Source organism: Daktulosphaira vitifoliae, unplaced genomic scaffold, assembly GCF_025091365.1.
Source record: "Daktulosphaira vitifoliae isolate Bord-2020 unplaced genomic scaffold, ASM2509136v1 Scaffold_5, whole genome shotgun sequence".
NCBI classification, from domain to species: Eukaryota; Metazoa; Arthropoda; class Insecta; order Hemiptera; family Phylloxeridae; genus Daktulosphaira; species Daktulosphaira vitifoliae.
Window position 1 is genome coordinate 6,562,834 of NW_026099576.1, and position 18,870 is coordinate 6,581,703.

The window sequence follows — 18,870 nt, forward strand, 5'->3', positions numbered from 1 at the left end:
CTAATAATATACTTAGTACATTAATTAATATAACCTCTAGTTCTTAAAAATGTATTTCATTGGGACTTGAGATTACATGAACCAAAGATTCATTATATCAAAAATATAAGATTACTTCTATTAACCTATGAAAGCCTATATTATTAATCTAATTGTTTTTTTATCAGCTTATATTCCGTCCAATTCTTACATTTTCTCCAAAAATCTTATATTGCTCTACTGAAGATATTGCAAACCAAGGTTATAAAATCAGCTATTAACTTTTTAGACCAAATAGATAATTAGTTTATGAAAAAAAGTATGTATTCAACTTTCTTATACACAGAGTAATTTTGATTAAGTTAATTACAAAGAATAATATAGCTTGTTTGAACACAGGGTAAAGGTCAAGATTAAACACATGTAGACACAGTACTTCCAACTAAATTTATGTCCAATATTTTATTTAAAATAGGGTGAATAACATAAGAGTTCTAAATAAATTATATTACATAACATATTTAAAATTTTATTTTTGACAAGATACACTTTTTTTATTGAATTAAATTTACATAATTTGTTCAAATAGAAAATGGCAAGAAAGAATAAAAAGTTAAAGATATGGTTCCTAAAATTTAAGTCATACAAACATAACATCAGATTACAATTATCTGAACTTAACTAAAATAATAACATTACTTTTTAGAGGAAAAATACAATGTATATATATTAGTAACATTAAGAAATAATTTTAATTTATCACTATATGTTTATGAAAGCTTTTTAAAATGCAATATTTATAAAGACTTAACATTTTGTATTATAAACATTTTACTGTTTAAACAGTTGAGTGTAAAGAAAAACAATAAGTTTAGTAAGCAAACCGTTGTTTTGGTTCATAACCAAGTTTATCAAGATTAGGGTTGCATGCAAAATTGATCATAGGTGGAGGTCCACACATCAATACTAGTGTGTCATGTGATGGAGGATATAAATGTTCTGATATCATATCAGACGAAACAAAACCAACACTATATTTCCAACCTAAAAAAAAATTACAATAAAATAATACTCCATAATTATCTTATTTTATCATAATCATTTCGTATAATCTTATAAGAAATGAAAAAATTATTTAATAGACAACCTATTAAAAAATAATACGATAATTGAACTAGTCATCAGTATAAATAATATAGTTAATACTGTTGAAAAAATATTATTAATCTAATTTATGCTATAAGTTAACTAATGGAGTCATTAAAAGCTAAGAACTATCTTTAATAATACTGGATATATTTGTTTTCACGAGTTTCAGATTGTTAATATATATTAAATTTCTTGAAGTATAAAAAACAAACGAAGTATTAACAAAAGTTATAAAAAGAAAAAGTGTAATAACTATAAAGATGAAAATGAAAGACAATAAGATAGGAACTCTAATATTGCCATACATACAATAAATTACAAACTGTATTTCAAGAATCACTAATAAATTCAAAATAAAAAGTGTCTTTAAATTTTCCATAGCCCTAGTAACTTTACTTTGAAGACTGAAAAACGAATTTCAAAAAATATCAGGTGTCTATGAAATACTGAGTTCATATGACAAGTCATAAATTGGACAAACAGGCAATTGCAACTATAATAAACAAGAAAAAGAAGTAGACTACTAAAAAGTTGACAAATCTATGGTAGCTAAATACACTAAAAACTGTAAACTCAATTTTACAAGGTAAAAATTTTGAATTAAGTAGCCAATTTTGGTAAACAAATGTATAAGGAAGTAGTGTTAAGCTGTTTTTTATTAGATATTTTCAAAAATACTTTTTAATATATATTACCTTCTGAAGGCCGGTCTACAGTATACCACACTTTAACTTGGTTTGGAAAATTATTAGCAGCTTCCTCTAATTCCTCTCTTAGCAAAATATCCTCTTCTGTCTGATTGGCAAAAAGAAGAGATACTTGAGTTTCATCTTTTGGATCTCTAGTTATTTGTCTAATCAGTTGTAACATGGGTGTAATTCCAGTACCACCTAAAATTTAACAAATAAGTTATAATTAGTTTTTTGCTATATTGAAATTAAAAATTTGATAATTTATTTTCCTACCTGCAATCATGGCAAGTTTTTTTGCAAATAGATTATGAGAAGGATCACTCCGTTTTACAGCTTTAATTTCAAAGTCACCACGACCATGATATATAAGACGACCAGATGGACCACGAACATCAATTGTGTCACCTATTTCCATTTTTTCTAAATACTGTGTTAATTTTCCACCTTCGGGAAATTTAGGGTTTTGATCTTTAAAGTATACCTAAAAAATGTATTGTTTATTTCGAAGCATTATAATTAAGACTTTATTTTACTTTAATAACTAAATCCATATAACCATCATCACTGTCACTACTGACAGGTGTATAAGCTCGTGCTACTAATTCCTCATTAATTCTTGCTGATAAATGAATATGTTGTCCAACTGGTAAACCTTTGAAGAAAAAAAATCATCAAACTTAAAAATAATTTACAATCTAATAACTCTAAATAACCTTAATATGAATATTTTAGAATATAAATTAAACATCTAACTTAAATTCCATAATCATAGTTACATTATATTTTTTACTTACCAAGAACATGTTTTTTTGATGGTAGCTCAAATCTGAATCTACGTGTATCATGACTAATTATATGTTTTTGAATTAAGGGTAAAGGAATTTTAGTATTAGCATCTACTAATGTTCGTTTCTTTTCATTTTTCTTTTGATAATTTGCTACAAGGGCTGAGATAGCAAAACCTGTTGTGACAACTATTCCTAGTCCAACTAACACAGAAGATACACTCTAATAAAAATAAAATATCATTAACAATCAAAATAAATTTATTTAGAATTATCCATTGCTTAATATAAATTTTATATAGAAATACAATTTTGTAAATTAAACTTTATCCATAGTCGTTAAATTATAGTTATTTTTTTCAGAAGAACATAACCAATTTCCTAAAAGGAATACTTTCACCAAAATCTTCCAAGGTTACTTAATAATTGTATTATTTTGTGATATCAGAAAAAAGAGATTAGTACACACATTAATTTGCATTGAAATAATTTATAATTCAAATATTATAAATGTATTAAATAAATGTAATTACTTGATAAAAAAATTAATTGTATAAATGTTAAAAACAAACTAATAAAATTCAATTAATATAAAGTAAAAACAAAGTAACATAAGTACTTACAGAAAATGTAGTAGAAATAAAGTTTTTGATAGAAAAAGAGCTCATTTTTTTAAATATTGCATAAGGTAATTAAAACTTTTAAAAGCATTACTTTGAAAACATGGTCAAGTTTTTAAGTTACATTTAAATTGTTCAAGGTTAGGTTATGAGGGTAAAAATTTATCAATATTATCATGGAAGAAAATTAAAATATTAAATTCTTTAAAATGGCGGCAAAATCTTAAATAAAATTATATTGAAATATTTAATTTTTCTAATATAAATAAAATATAAAATCTAGCTAACTAGAATAAAAGTATGAAATTTTGATTTACTGTGCCAAAAATAACAAATACCACTTCTTCAGTTGTAAGAATTGTGAATTTTTTTTAAAAGAATTTGGAAAAATCTTAATTGTATTGTTACTACAACAATTTTAAAACAAACAATTATACTTTTATAATTAGAAATAAAGTACATTTATACTTATTACAAAATACAAATTTGATAGGTTAATTTGTATTTCAAATCAAAATAATTATTTACTTACTAATTCTTCAATAATTCCCATGGTAATATTTATAATTAAAATGAACTCAATCCCAAGATATTCACTGAAAAAAAATTAATACAATATTTGGTTAAGAATTAATTTGACTAAATAAAAATAATTTTTGAAGAATATTATATCATATTCAATATAGTTTTTTTTTTTTAATAATTTACTTATGACTAAAAAAGTCATTATTTTAAAAACTTAATATTTATATTTTTTAAAAATATTGTGAAGAACACTTTCATTATATTTATTGTATTTAGATGAGTAAAAATTATGCTTATGAATACAAATATGCAATAATAAGTTAAAAAGACAATTGAAATAAAATGCACAAGAAAAAAATTACTAGAATTAAAAAATTAATTATAGTAATAATGAAAATTGTACACAAATTAGCATGGAAAAATAGGTTCTTCACATGGGAAATATTTTGTTTATGAATAAATAAATAGGCAACTATATTTATCCTAAGTTCCAGTCAAATAAAATGATTTACAAATCTAAATTATTTTCACTATTGAAATATTCTTAATAAGGATTATTAATTCTATAAATTTAAAATACTAAGGTTATATATATTACAATGGCTAAATAATGAAATGAACGCAACAAATACTCAGAGGCAATACTTAATTTAATTCAAGGCCAAAAAATGAAATTTCAATAAATAGTAACAAATAAATGATAACGTGATGGTAAAAAGTAGAGTATAATTACCTAAGCACACTTAGAATGCATTCTGAAAATCTTATATTTATAAAAATGAGAAATTAAATTTAACCGACAACGGACAATAGGGACAACCGGTTCTTTTTGGCGAAATATCAAAACTACTTCTTATGGTGTAAAATTACTAGTTTCTGATTGTACCGCCTCATGCTCAATCAATTTAACAGCTGTCAGATATCTTAAAACGAATGGTTGCGTTTGCGTTTAATTGAAATGATATTCGCATATAATAATAAATATAATGACTTATTACAAATACTTGGAATTATGTATAAAATAATTTTATAAAATTAATGTAAGATTTCAATTAATTTTTTTCTATATATTAATAAAAAAGATTTTATTCATCAATATGGACTATCAAATATATTCCCCTAATTCAATAAAAATGTATTTCACTTAATATGAGTGACCTCTATATTTTACAGTGAATCATAAATATCTCTTTTAACAAACATAAAATTCTGTGTTTTAATATGTAATTAAAACATATTTTTGAACCGTACTACACTTTTTTTTAATTTGTATGTCAAATAGTTTTATAACCTATAATAAAACTATCAGTTAAAATATCTGATTAATATTGATAACGTACCATGCAACTACTACAGTAATAATTTTGATTTTTGCCGCCTTCACTATCTTTATAATCAACATTTAATAATGTATAATGGTTATTAGTTTTTTTGTCAGTAGATTACAAGTATTTATAAAATAAAAAAAGGTAATTTACTGGCTTTTTTTAATATATTTGTATTTGATGTTCGTATGTTGATTTTCTATGTCAAATTGATATAAAAAAAACACTTAATTATAAATCAATTATTATTTTGATTTCTCATTCTGAATCATTTATTTTTCAGTTCTTTGCATTCATATATAATATTAAACTGAAATTAAATATTTTGAAAATCATTCGCCAAAATGTTGAAGTCTAAGGTATAATTTTCATAATAAGTCAGTATTAATAACACTTTGTGTATCTACAAAATATTATGTAATATATTATAAAAGTTAATATTAAAATGACTAGAGTAGTATATTGAAGTTTGTAATAAATAAAAACACTATACAAAATTTCATTTGATTAGTTACAATCAAAATTTTTGCATCCATATTTTTTTCACATTATGAGAAAAAAAATAGGTAAACTAATATTTTTATATCAGAATAGCATTGCTAATGAGTCAACCACATATGATTGTGTGCAAACCACTAAAAACTACATAGACAATTAAAATTATGTTGCTTCTATATTGTATATCCATGAGGTTACAGGATTACATTGATTTATTGTTATTATAATAAACTTAGTTAATCAAAAATTACAAACATAAAGTGATGAAAACAATAAATAGTATAATAAAGTTAAAAACTACACTTATAATAAGGTAATACTTTAAAGTAGTTTGATTAACTATTAAAATTGAAAATAATTAATTTGTTTGATACTTCCATTCATTATATGAATGCATACATACAGGGTGATTCTCATATTATAAACCATTTAATTAATTGAAAAATTAAGTATTATTGATAATGTTTTTTCTTGGCTTCTTTTAGTTACATATTTTTCTTAATCATAAAGTATTATTTATATTCATTCATTATATCTTATAGAGGTGTCAACTTTATTTTTCAAATGGGAATGGGCTTGATCTCCAGAGTGCCTACAAGATTTTTCTTATGATATTTTCATTGGTAGTATGGTCTCTGATGTAAGCTAACCTTAATACCCTTCTTGACTATCATTGGCTTAGCCAAGAATCATCTTCGACTCCCTAACATTTTTGGCTTCTTATGTAGTGCATGTTAACTTCAGAAAATAGAAAGATGTAAAACTGATATTTATAACTTTCTAAGATATAAGTGATGAATATAAATATAATTTGTGATTGATAAATTGAGAAAAATAAGTAAGTAATAGAAACCAATAAAAAAAATTATCAATATTACTTAAATTATTCGATTATTTAAGTGGTTCATAATATGAATCACTATGTAAATTTATTTTAACTATTTATGTATACAACTTTTTTCTATTGTCAGTAAAATATAAATTTATGAAAAAATGATTTTAGCATGTATTTATTTTTAAATAATTTTAATCCAGGGTTATAACACTGAAATGGAAATTTAATTTTTTACTATAAAAATTAAATTTCCAAAATTAATGATTATCTAAGAAGTTGAACTTAATTAAAATGATTTTTTTTGTAATTTTTCTAGAGCATTTTGAATGTTTGCAAGAAAATGCAAATTCCAAAGTTACACACAAAGAATAATTATACTCAAGAATCACCAATGCCTCTCAAAATAGAAAAAAGTAAACTTTTTTATATAATTTTTTTTCCCCAATACTTAAGATATAAGTGAATGAATGAGTTTTTACCTCAGCTAATATTACTTAGATATGAAGATATAACAGGACTGTGAAATGTTACATGTTATTTATTACAAGTATCTAATATACATTTTTATTGTTAGACACCTATCATTTTTATACTAATTTTATCTTTTTATGCATATATTTATTTTTTTTATCATTATTATTTAATTATATATATTTGTAATGTCATTTAATATATTGTAACATTAAAATGTTGAAAAAATTATTTTATTTTTATTTCAAAGCATTAAATAGTGTAACACTACTGGGAAGAGTTGGTGCTGAGCCTCAAAAACGGGGATCTGAAGATCATCCTGTTGTTGTGTTTTCCCTAGCTACTCATCAAAATTATATTCAAAATAATGGTAATTATCATTATACTAAAACATATTCGGGTATAACTTAATAAAGTTAAATTAATTTTTAGAAAATACTCAAAAAACTGAATGGCATCGTGTAGTTGTTTTTAAGCCTGGTTTGCGAGATTCTGTTTATAATTACTTGCAAAAAGGACAGCGTGTTTATGTGAGTGGACGTCTTATGTATGGAGAACTTAAAGACGACTCTGGAAATACTAGAACGACTGCATCAGTAGCTGCTGATGATGTTATATTTTTTAACACAAATAATTAGTATTTATTTTTTTTTTATATATAAAAAAATGAATATCATTTATTTACACTTTTTTGTTAGTATTTATTAAGTGTATATTATTATTTTACTATCATAAAATAATTATTTTGTATTATATTGGTTATTTTGTTCCAATACCAAAATTTTGATGCTTTAATTAACTATATGAGTTTGTATAAAAAGAATAAGACTGTGGACTACCTATTTCTAATTATATATTTGTGTATATTCTTTCTTTTAGGTATTAATAAGTCAAATCCTTTAAATGTTTAATTTACTTAAAAATAGGTATAGGTTAATTATATTTCAATATTGATAATTTAATGTTTAAAATCCCTAAAATAGATTATTTTTAAGAGGATGTCAAATTTATTTATTTATATGGCAATATTATGTATATTTAACTAGTTTATAAAATAAAAACGATCTAATTAAGAAAATAACTGGTCGATAACTACTGTTTGACCAGTACTTTGACAGTTATTAACATTTTTATACCCAAGCATGAATACATCTGAGAAATATGTAATGATAAATATTGTTATACCCACACTTTACCTTCAGTCTATATTTCAAATTGGTAAAAACTTCCGAATTATTGGTCCAAAAGTTGTAATTTTTTTAATTAGACTATTTTCTGAACAAGTTAAAATTATATGTTGCCATTTAAAAAAAAATGATTCTTACACTCTTATAAGGTATAAAGTTTAAATTAAAATAGCAAAACACTTCTGATAAATCAAGTAATATATTACTTTTTAACCTTAAAAATACCAAAAATAATTTTCTTAGCATTATTTTTACAAGAGAAATCTAGTTATTTGTATTTAAAAATTACCTTGAATTTTCTTCTCTCGCATTTTCCCAACTAATTGGAGTCGTCCACTGGTATATTAACCTCCACTTGACATAATCTCCTACCCTTATTATAAGTACAAAAATGGAACTGTGAAATTATTATTTTTTATTTTCCTAAGTTAAAAACTCCTGTACATATATTTTTTAAATTATATCAGTACTAACTTAAAAATACAGTATAAATTGTATATCAATTTTTACTTCTTTTTCATCTCTTTTTTGATCTTCCTCTTTGTCATCTTCTTTCAACGTTCATTTCCATAAACGTTATTATAGTTTTCGATTTCTCTCTTCTAATAAAATGACCAAACCATCTAAGGATGAAAGAAAATAGACTATTTTCTCTTACCATATTCACGGTTGACGCCACTAGTAATACAGGAGCATATTACCATACAAAACACCAGACGCTCTTCTTCACTTAATTCTATGTCTCATATTTTCATCAATACCATTGTTCTTTTGTACAAATGATCCAAAATAGTAAAAATTTTCGACCTCGCCTAACATGTCCTCGATTATTGTCATTACTCTCTTTGTTTTATCTTATGTTCTCTTTCGTCAAACGTATACTCTATGTATTCCGTTTAACTTCTAATAATCATTCAATGGTTAATCTTCACATCTCAAGCCTTTGGTTAACTTCCTCCTCGTTATTTCTTATTAACACTATATCATCAGCAAATAACATGCACCACGTTACTTTTTCTTGTATTTGGTGCACACCTACTTTTACCTTGAATCCTCTATTTCTTCACACACTTTGTACTCTCGTATAAGTGACTATTCTCAATAACGTCCGCTTTAAAATCTCTCTCAGCACTCTTTCATATGTCTTCTTCAAATCTATGAATACTATACAAAGTTCATTCTTCTTTTATTTATATTTTTCTATTAATTATCTTATACAAAATAATGGCTCCATTGTTAACTATCCAGATAAAAAACAAAACTGATTTTTAGTTACGGATGTCTCACTTCTTATTCTCTATTTTATTTCTACATTCTTGTATGTCTCTTTTGCCTTTAAATGTGGGTACCACAAAAATTTCTTCCACTCTTTTATCATCTTCCATTCTATTAAGATTTTACTAAAAAGACCTTCCAACGGCCTTTTACTTTAATCCCCTAAAATTTTCAACACTTCCACTGGCACTTCATCAGGTCCTAATACTTTTTTTTTTGTAGATCTCACAACCACCCATAATACCTCCTCACTAATTAAATCGATTAGACCTTCGTATCACGAAATATTTTCTAAAACATCTCTCAGTTACTCCTCATTTAGTAATTTTTCAAAATACTCTTCATCTCTTTTACATGTTCAACATTTGTTAACAACTTTTGGTGATCATTTTTAAATACTATACATTTTAAAAATCTTTGGATCGTTTTTTTCTAACTTTTTTCAATCTATAATTTTTTTTATTGTCTTATGGTATAACTTATCATAGCTCTACACAGGGTTACTGACTGCAACTTTTGCTACTTTATACTAACTATTGTACTCTGTCTAATCATCTATCCTTTTGTTCTTCTGTCATACTTTAAATTGCCTTTTGCTACTTGTTATAATTCTCTGGACTTCTTCATCCCATCAACACGTTTCTTTATTATCTGGTATTCCATTCCTACTTTTATCGACATCTTTGTGGTATTCTTTATACAAGCGGCAATTCTATTTCACTATTTAACATATCATTTAAATTTCCCTCGGTATTTCACATTATTCTTTCATATTCTTTGAGAGCTCCTAAAAGAATCACCTTGTATATAATAATTAAATGATATTAGTAATAATTACTAATTAATTATTAAGATAGTTAAATATCTTTGAAAAAACCTCAACAGTTTGTAACGAACAATTTACTTAAAATGTTATTTTTATCAATAATTTTTTTTTATGAAGTTCTCCAATACCAAAATTAGGAGTAAAATGTTACTTTTAACGAAGTTTTTTATATATTTTTATTGGCACAGTTTTCTAAGAAAATCATATTTTTAAAATTATATTAATCATATTATATTATAAATATTTTTAAATAACTTTCTTCAAATTAAATATATATATATATATATATATCATAATAAAAATAAGATATTTAAAAATCACTTGGTTCTTAAAAAGATCTATGAAGCATTATAGCGTAGGTTCGTTGATAAGTATAACATACAAATAATGTCCACAATTCATAATAAAAACACTCCTACGCTGCAGTATTATTCACATTATTCATTGAAATTTGTGTTAGTCATAATAATTTTGGTACATTTTTTTTTAACACAGAATTTTACAGATATCTTTAAAGTAGATAATAACCTCTAACGTAAGCGACGTTTATCGTAAATATTATATTTTTAATAGCTAGTGTATTATTAAATACTGAATAATTCGATGCTAAGTAATCACTTAAATTAATAACTTGATAATTATTATCAAATTAATTATTTTATTAAGCTATTCAATAATTATAGTTATAATTTTTGTTATTTAACAAGATTTTACCATTGATTTGATAATTATTTAATAACTTAGATAATATTAATTAATAATAAATAGCACAACAAATTCTTTAGAGCGGTGTTAAAAATATAATTATTTTTGGTACGTTTTGATAATCAGATAAATTTGCATCGTGATTCATATTAGATGTTCAGTTAGAGAGTGGGGAATAATAAAAGAGAGTGGGAATAAACTAATAGATGGCTTAGTATCTATGTACTCACTACTTAGATATTGCAACATACGTAATTAGGTGCAGTTTCACTACATGTGCGCGCACTGCGTATTTGAACTGCACTTGAATCGCCTACGGCTAAGTATCAACCGCAAATCATACAACATTGTAAATATATTTTTTAAGTACCAGTTAGGTAATATTATTTAGAATAATTAATAGTAACTCAATTGGTAACAAATACGAGTTAAGATGTTTTAAAAATTGGATAAATTAAATATAATTTTATTGAAAAATTATACAAAAATAGTCGTAATATTAAAATGATCGTACATAAAATACGTCGTGTTATTTATTCTTATGTATTGTAAAGTAAATTCACTAAACAATTTTTTTGTTTATTAATTTTAAGCATTGGTATAATTTTAGCAAAAATTGAGGGGTGGCGATATTTTTTAATGTACTTATTAAAAAGAGAACGATGCTAATGACTTTCTTTCTTATAAACCTTCAATAAGTCGAGAAAGATAATATTTGCAAACGTTAATTTAATTAACATAATTGTAGAGATAGGGATACACATTATCAAAGGGTTCTTAAGTGTAATGCCATCTCTTTCTAAAGAAATGTTATAATCTTTTTTAATAATTTAAAAACCTTACGTAGTTTACCAATGATAAAGTGTGTGTACTGCAAAAATAAATCCACACTAACCATACACTTATAGTTAAATTCAGATGATTATCAAATATTATTTTATAGGGTTTAAAAATATTATGTTTTTGCTGTTCTTTCTGCCTGTGCCGGATAAAAAATTATATTAGTCCTCATTTTAAGAAAATATTGCTTTTGTCAAAAATATTTTCTACTTAAAATTTATATTAGCAGACCAATAAAATTCAAAATGGACCTTTAGAGTTTATGGTTTCCGGTATGCTTGCCTTTTCTGGTCCTCTAAATTTAATCCTGATAAAGTCACAAGCACAATTAAGGCATTTAGTCCAGTTTAAGAATTAATTCATATTAAGAATTGAATTTTTTCGGGATAACTAGTATTATTACTAAACAATATATATATATATATATATATATGTATTGATTCATATATTTAGAGTGGGGAAAAGTAAATTTAGACCCCTCAATATTTATATTTAAACCCATTATTTTGTTATTATTAGTTTGATAAGTTATATACTGATTCATTTTTCCTTTATAAAACAATTTCTGATATTTAAAACAAGGATTCCAAATAATGTTCTTTTAAAAATCAGTGGAATATGTTAAAAATATTCTCTCATTATAATATATTACCTTCAAAATATATTTCTACTTGAATTATGAATTTCTGCTATTATTTTTCAATGTAAAAAATTGTTCTATCTTGGTATACAGGGGTGATCCAAAATTGTTTAGATGCTCATCTTCTTAGAAACTATTGAGAATTTTACATTTTGGTAAAGAGAACACGTATTTAGTTAGAAAAACTCTACAGTAACACGTAGTTAAATAGTTTTTTTTCATCTCATCAAGATTATATAATTTTAAATTTATATTTTTTAAATGGGAACCTTTTTTTCTCAAAAAAATCTTGTGTTATAAATTATAACATAACAACAAATTACATTGAATATTTAATAAATTAATCGATATATTTTTTTATGTAAAATATTCACAAATATGTAAAAATATTCTTTATCATTTAATTAGACGCTCATCAGTCGTTGAGATTTCGAACTCCCGTTTTTCTGCGAGTACCCCAAGAAAATATGTAAAGTAATAAAATGTCGACCTCTTTCATAGCAAAAAGTTAATTCAATTTAGAATTTGAAGGTTATTAAAATCATTTCATTTATTTATTTTTTTTTAATGATTTCAACTGATATTATGTTACTAAATGTTCAAAAAACTATTACGTTTATTAGTCATTACCGCAGTTAAATTTGCATTAAGTACAATAATCGCATGGCGTGTCTTATGTTTTGTTTTTAATAATAATTATTATAATAATGCATTTAATATAAATCACCGACACGAGCACGGTTAACTGTACGAAACTTCTGTTTATAAATTGGATTTATTATTATTATTTTATTTTATCTTGGCCAGCACATGTGAAAGTGAGAAACCAAGAACTCGATTTAATATTATGCACATCTGTGACCTTGACATTGAAGTACCTATGGCATAGAAAAATGACGTGCGCGTGTTAAAATTTTTGAACGGATCATACCTTATCGCCAAAATAATGATGATGAAACAACATAACTCGTCAATTATCTATCAATATTACCTTTATAAATGGACGAAGCTGCATCAATGACTTTTGCCCGGTGTAGATATTATTATTTATTTGTTGTTTGTGAACTATTCAAACTAAAATCATATTGTATAATTACATTTGTTTGCTGAAACAAATAATCGAAATTAAAACATTCTAGCTTATATATACTTTATACTTGAAAATAGTTAGCTAAAGTTTCAATTTAAAATAAAATTGGCCAGTTTTTATTTCTTTGGTTACATAAGTAATGAGCCATAAATTTTCAAACATAACTATAATTTATTTTATTTTTGATGCGTAGCTGAAAACCTATTGATTTACTTTGCTGTTTTTTTTTGTGTCTTGTACGTCAGTACTCCACACCCACACAACCGATTTTGCACAACGATACGTCAAAAGATCAAAAAACATTTGCTTAGCCGAAGACATAATTTTTTTGAAAATCCAACCATTAACCAAAATTCTGTGGAAGCCTAAAAATGTTTTTATTTTCAATTTTGTATAATGTTTCAAAAATCCTAACTTTTTACTTCCTACATTAAATTGAAGTTAATATAATGTACATTAAGATTAAAAAAGAAAAATTATACGAAATATTGATTTCTAGTAATTATTTGACATTCAAGCCAAAAATCATAAAATTTTTTGTGAAATTAACAGATTTTGTAATATTTAGCCTAGTAACGGAATGGTTACATTATTCTAAATTATTTTAAAATTAAAGTTCGTTTAATAAAATATATGATTAAAAAAATAAAAACGTAAAAATAAATAAAATTTTAAGAGGGAATAGAAAAAATATTTTTTTTGGATATAGTAGAACGTAAGATACTATTAACTTCTAAAAAGAAAAAAATATATTATGCTCTACATTTTTAATGATATTGTAAAGTCATAGTTAAACAATCACTCTGTATTTTTATAAATTTGATTCAATCCATAACAAAGTGGTTTACAAATGAATCTACATAACAAGCAAATAATTCTAATAAATTTTATTTAATAATTTATGAATTTAAAAAGAAGTGTATTATGTTTAGATTATTTATGCTTAAGTTCTTACTGTAATTTCATTACATAATAATTATTCTATAGTACAAGAAAACAAATTATATCAGAATATTCTCAATTGATATGTGTGTACAACATAATTATTCAAATGTCTTTTAATTATTCATGATAAACAAAAACATTAGCTAAACCAATTTCGTCGATATCTTTTTATTGGAACACTATAGTTGAAACTCGTGACAACCAATTTTCAAATTGGGTATGTATAATGTTGTGCAAGTATTTAACTTACATGTCTTTCGGTGTTACCGTATATTCATAAAAACTTGCTAATGTATTAAATATTTGTTTTTTATTTTAATAAATACGCGTATATTTTTTTTACTGACTTTTCTAATTCTTAGTATAACTATTTAAATTTATATCATACCTAATATTTGAATAGTAGTAAATTTTCAATAAAAATCAGTATAATTTATTTTTAAAATAAACAGAATGTAAATTGGAAAAATATATACATATGTAAATATGTCCGCGCGTAACACATTATTTTATTTCGGTTTAATGAAATTAAGCAGAAAATTCTTATTTAATTCATTAAAAAAATTCGCCACCGAAAATTCAAATTTGATCGTGATGCGATTCGGTAATTGTTAATTTATGATGCTCGTTAACAATACCAAATAAGTAAATATTTTCAGATTGGCTCCTACGTCTACTATTCAGTGTTTGTCAATGCGCAACACTTAGTAGTCTCACTAGTCATCGCCACTGTTGAAGTTTCTTTGAAACTGGCGATGACTTCAACGGTGGATGATGCACCGGACACAACTCTTCCATTGCTACTGTTTTCCCCGTAAATTTTCTTTCTTGACAATTCCTTACAACATAGTTTATTACAAGAACTTAAAAAGTAGATATATCCTAGTACACTTTACGAAGACAGCAATTATGTACAATAATAGAACCATATGCATGTAATAATGAAATTCCCATGGCCAGTACATAATGTATGAATAAAATATATGTGTGCAAGTATTATACAGTACACTCGGCCAGTGGGCGTGTGACCCTCACGACTAAAGTATAATAATAAAATTGATTGACATATTGACAACGCGTGCGCTTTATGTGATCTCGAACTACATCTCTGCAGTACGCGGTCCAGAGATCATTGAAGTTGATGCATACAAACCGCCAATGTACATGCATAATACATAATACTGTGAATCATATTGCATAGAGTACACAATAAAAATGTAAGTACACAAGCCGGATCGACGAGCCCAAGGGTAACTGCGGCGGGGCGCGATTAATGACACGTCATTTACTTACAAACGGCGGATTCTCATCATGAGAACACTTAATTACTATGAATTGCCTATATTAAGCGAATACAATAACTCAACAGAGTAATTTTCTCATTACACTTAAACGCCATTCATAACGAATGGCGTGATTCTTGATTACATCCACTGTGAAGTACGGATAACATGAAACGTACATCTGACAGTGGAAGTGTAGAACATTATATTCTCCTATTAAAAAATCTATCAGGGCTGTTTTAGATCAATAAATGACAACATTTATTTACCAAAGTCAAAATATTTCAACAGGCCCATACAGTACTATTCATCAGATACTGTAGCTACTGTGCTTGGGGCGTACGATTTAGTTTCGAAGACCTTATTTTTTAGCTTGATGCTAAGATACCGCAAGGGCCATGCCAAAATTAAAAATATGAGAAGGTGAAAAATGTTTGTCCATTGAATGACTTTTATTAAATTGTGCGACTTTTTTTTTAATAATTAATTTTTGACAGCATATCTTATACTTAATATTATCGACTAAAGTGATTAAATTTTGTCAAGTTGGTGGGGTGTGACACTCCATGTCCCTTTTTAGGATGGCCGTTTTCAGTATATTAACATAATATAAAAAAATATTGTCTCAATTAGTGCTTAGAGCCTAAGAATAGGTTGTGTATAAATATAATTAAGAAATAAAGCAAAAATTTATGTCATAGAATACTAATATTTTAATTCCTGCAGTTTTTTGTAAATAAATTCATATAAAATCATTTTCTAAAAACGAGGCAAGTATATTTTGTCATAGTTATGCACTGATAATTAAAACGCATTTATACTCTGTATATACAATGATTTAGATATTTTCATATAAAACTTGAAATCACCCACCTATTGTTGAAGAAACTTCTGTATTAAGTGTCATATTTTTTAAATATGTCATTTTATTACGGTTAAACTGATTTCTAGTTGACACATTTTTTTTAGGAACTCAATTTTAGAAATGCCTATAAAATAGTTATGAATTTTTTTACATGATATGTTCAATTTATTTTTATACTAGTCTAAACTCTAGATATGTTTTCTTTAATATTAGTTTATTTCTTTTATTTTTTAAATACATAGGTAGCATCAGTAAAAATGTTCTTACTTATCTTAATTTTACAAAAATATGATGGAATCGCTGAAGAGTAAAAAACTGCCTGAATCAATAAAATATACAAAATATAAAATATAGTATGTAAAATTAGAATACATTTTTTTTCTTGTAATAAATTATATATAAATTTTAAATTATCGGCAGCCTTGCATACTGTCCTTAAATATTTCAAACTGCAGCACAGTTTTTACTTTTGATTTTTTATTCTTCAAATGACCTTTAGATGATCATCTGTTTAGAGAATCTGTAAAAACTTAACGTTTGGGTATTTATTTATTTTTATAGATTTTAAACTTGTTGGCAATTTTTATTCCTTCAAATAACGCCAACTCGGTGCCTCACGGTACGTTGTAACATTGCAACGACAAACCTGAAGGGGACAATCTAGAGGAAGGGAAGGCATGGTGGGATAATAGAAGTACCTAGTCCGGTATGAGTATGTTCCGTGAGAAAAAAAAACTAGTCGGAAACCGACTGCACGTGGCGATGACTAGTTATGTGTACGTTTTTTTAATGTGGCGATGCAGCGTTGCACAACTGCATTGGTCGTACATAATAATAATTACATTGTGCGTTTTGGCGCCGGCATGTCCAGGCACCTTGCATAGTTCTTGTTGCTACTCCGCAGAGTCCGGGTGACCTTAAAACAAGCGGCACTAAAAAACCAGATTCCGTTTTGTACAGCGCGTGTAATATTTTTCGACGCTTAATGCAAATCGTCGAAGCGATCTCCTCCCACCCAAAAAAAAATTGTTTTTTTTTTGTGATTCTACTTACCCAGTTACCTAGCTGAAAACCGCACGCCATTACATTCTAGCGTTACGAACGTCCTTAGTTTTGGGGCACCTGTTTTACCGAACGTCGTATTGTTCAAGTACTGTGCATGTTCAATAAAACGAGTTGCGCAATAATACTAAAGACATGTTGAGGGTGGATGATTTTTAATCGAAGGACATATGGTTTATGCATTTATTATTATCAAAATTAAAGTTAAATGTCGTTTCAGATATCATTATTAGTGAATGGTGTCTCCATAAATTCTCCAAATCGGTTGTCTCCATATGACACGCTGTAACGCTATATAAATAATACTTATATATTTTTAATATCTGTACATTCTTTGTTTTTATTAATTAATACTATTTTATCACAATGTGATTAATTAATGTTTAATTAATGCATATTAGATTTTCATATAATAAAAATTGATCACTTGTTACCAATATTTTACTTAAATGAAAACTATATTAAAATTATTAATTTAAAATTAAAAAATATCAAAAGTATTTAACTCAAAAAGCCACAAAAAAATTACTTAAAAATCGCGGATACGTTTTTTGGGACAAAATTACCATTATCAACACTAAGTACATACTGATAATTAAATTGTACCAGTTTAGTTAGTTAATGAATTTTTAGGTGGTCCAATTAATTGAATTTTGTTTTTAAGCATTTCTATTATATAGTAGATTTCCAATTGAATGAAAAAAAAAACGGTTATATTATTGGCGATAAATAGTAAACAATGTATTACAAATTATTTAAATTAAAAATTAATTTTTTTTCGACATTTTTTTGTAATTTTTCTTTTAATAAAATATGGTTGACTAATTTTAATCATATAACTTTTGATCTTCATACCTATAATTAAATTATTTCTACAGTATAAAAAAGTGTTTTTATTTTAACTATAAAATAATAAATTTTAAATACTAGAAAAACAACTTTTTTTTCAATTATGAACTCAAAGGAGTAATCTCAAAATTAGCATTAATTTCTAGTTTTGAATTTAGAATTTATTTAAAAATTGAAATTATAAAACTATTTATACTTATGATTTAATTTGTATAAATTTGATAGTTAACGTTTTTTAAACATGGTTGTGTAATATATGACTGTTAAATTTTAGTTAAAAGAAACTTAAATTTTATACATAAAGAGTTTATGGGTTTAATGCAATAATTGTAATTTACTTGAAATCATAAATATTAATTCTATACACTTCTCAAAAGATAATTTATGAACAACTAAAATCTAAAAAGCCTTAACCTTCTATACC

The 18,870-nt window shown here is 25.2% G+C and overlaps 2 protein-coding genes across 4 annotated transcripts; one reads left to right on the forward strand and one right to left on the reverse strand.

Annotated features, from left to right (window-relative positions):
- Positions 1–805: 805 nt before the first annotated feature.
- LOC126907165 (NADH-cytochrome b5 reductase 2) lies at positions 806–4,639 on the reverse strand. Of its 2 annotated transcripts, XM_050688269.1 has the most exons (7): positions 4,484–4,639; positions 3,758–3,821; positions 2,615–2,828; positions 2,354–2,472; positions 2,094–2,301; positions 1,824–2,018; positions 806–1,023 (listed from the first exon to the last, which is right to left on the reverse strand). In XM_050688269.1, exons 2-7 carry the CDS (start codon positions 3,776–3,778, stop codon positions 851–853), a joined length of 930 nt encoding a protein of 309 aa, XP_050544226.1. In that variant the 5' UTR covers positions 3,779–3,821; positions 4,484–4,639; the 3' UTR covers positions 806–850. The 2 variants fall into 2 exon arrangements, with proteins under 2 accessions (XP_050544226.1, XP_050544225.1); XM_050688268.1 differs by lacking the exons at positions 3,758–3,821; positions 4,484–4,639 and adding an exon at positions 3,229–3,378.
- A 449-nt stretch (positions 4,640–5,088) lies between these two features.
- LOC126907340 (single-stranded DNA-binding protein, mitochondrial) lies at positions 5,089–7,733 on the forward strand. Of its 2 annotated transcripts, XM_050688539.1 has the most exons (5): positions 5,089–5,219; positions 5,359–5,434; positions 6,725–6,821; positions 7,130–7,249; positions 7,312–7,733. In XM_050688539.1, the coding sequence occupies exons 2-5, from the start codon at positions 5,420–5,422 to the stop codon at positions 7,515–7,517; spliced, it is 438 nt and encodes a 145-aa protein (XP_050544496.1). In that variant the 5' UTR covers positions 5,089–5,219; positions 5,359–5,419; the 3' UTR covers positions 7,518–7,733. The 2 variants fall into 2 exon arrangements, with proteins under 2 accessions (XP_050544496.1, XP_050544498.1); XM_050688541.1 differs by lacking the exons at positions 5,089–5,219; positions 5,359–5,434 and adding an exon at positions 5,659–5,886.
- The last annotated feature ends 11,137 nt before the right edge of the window (positions 7,734–18,870 follow it).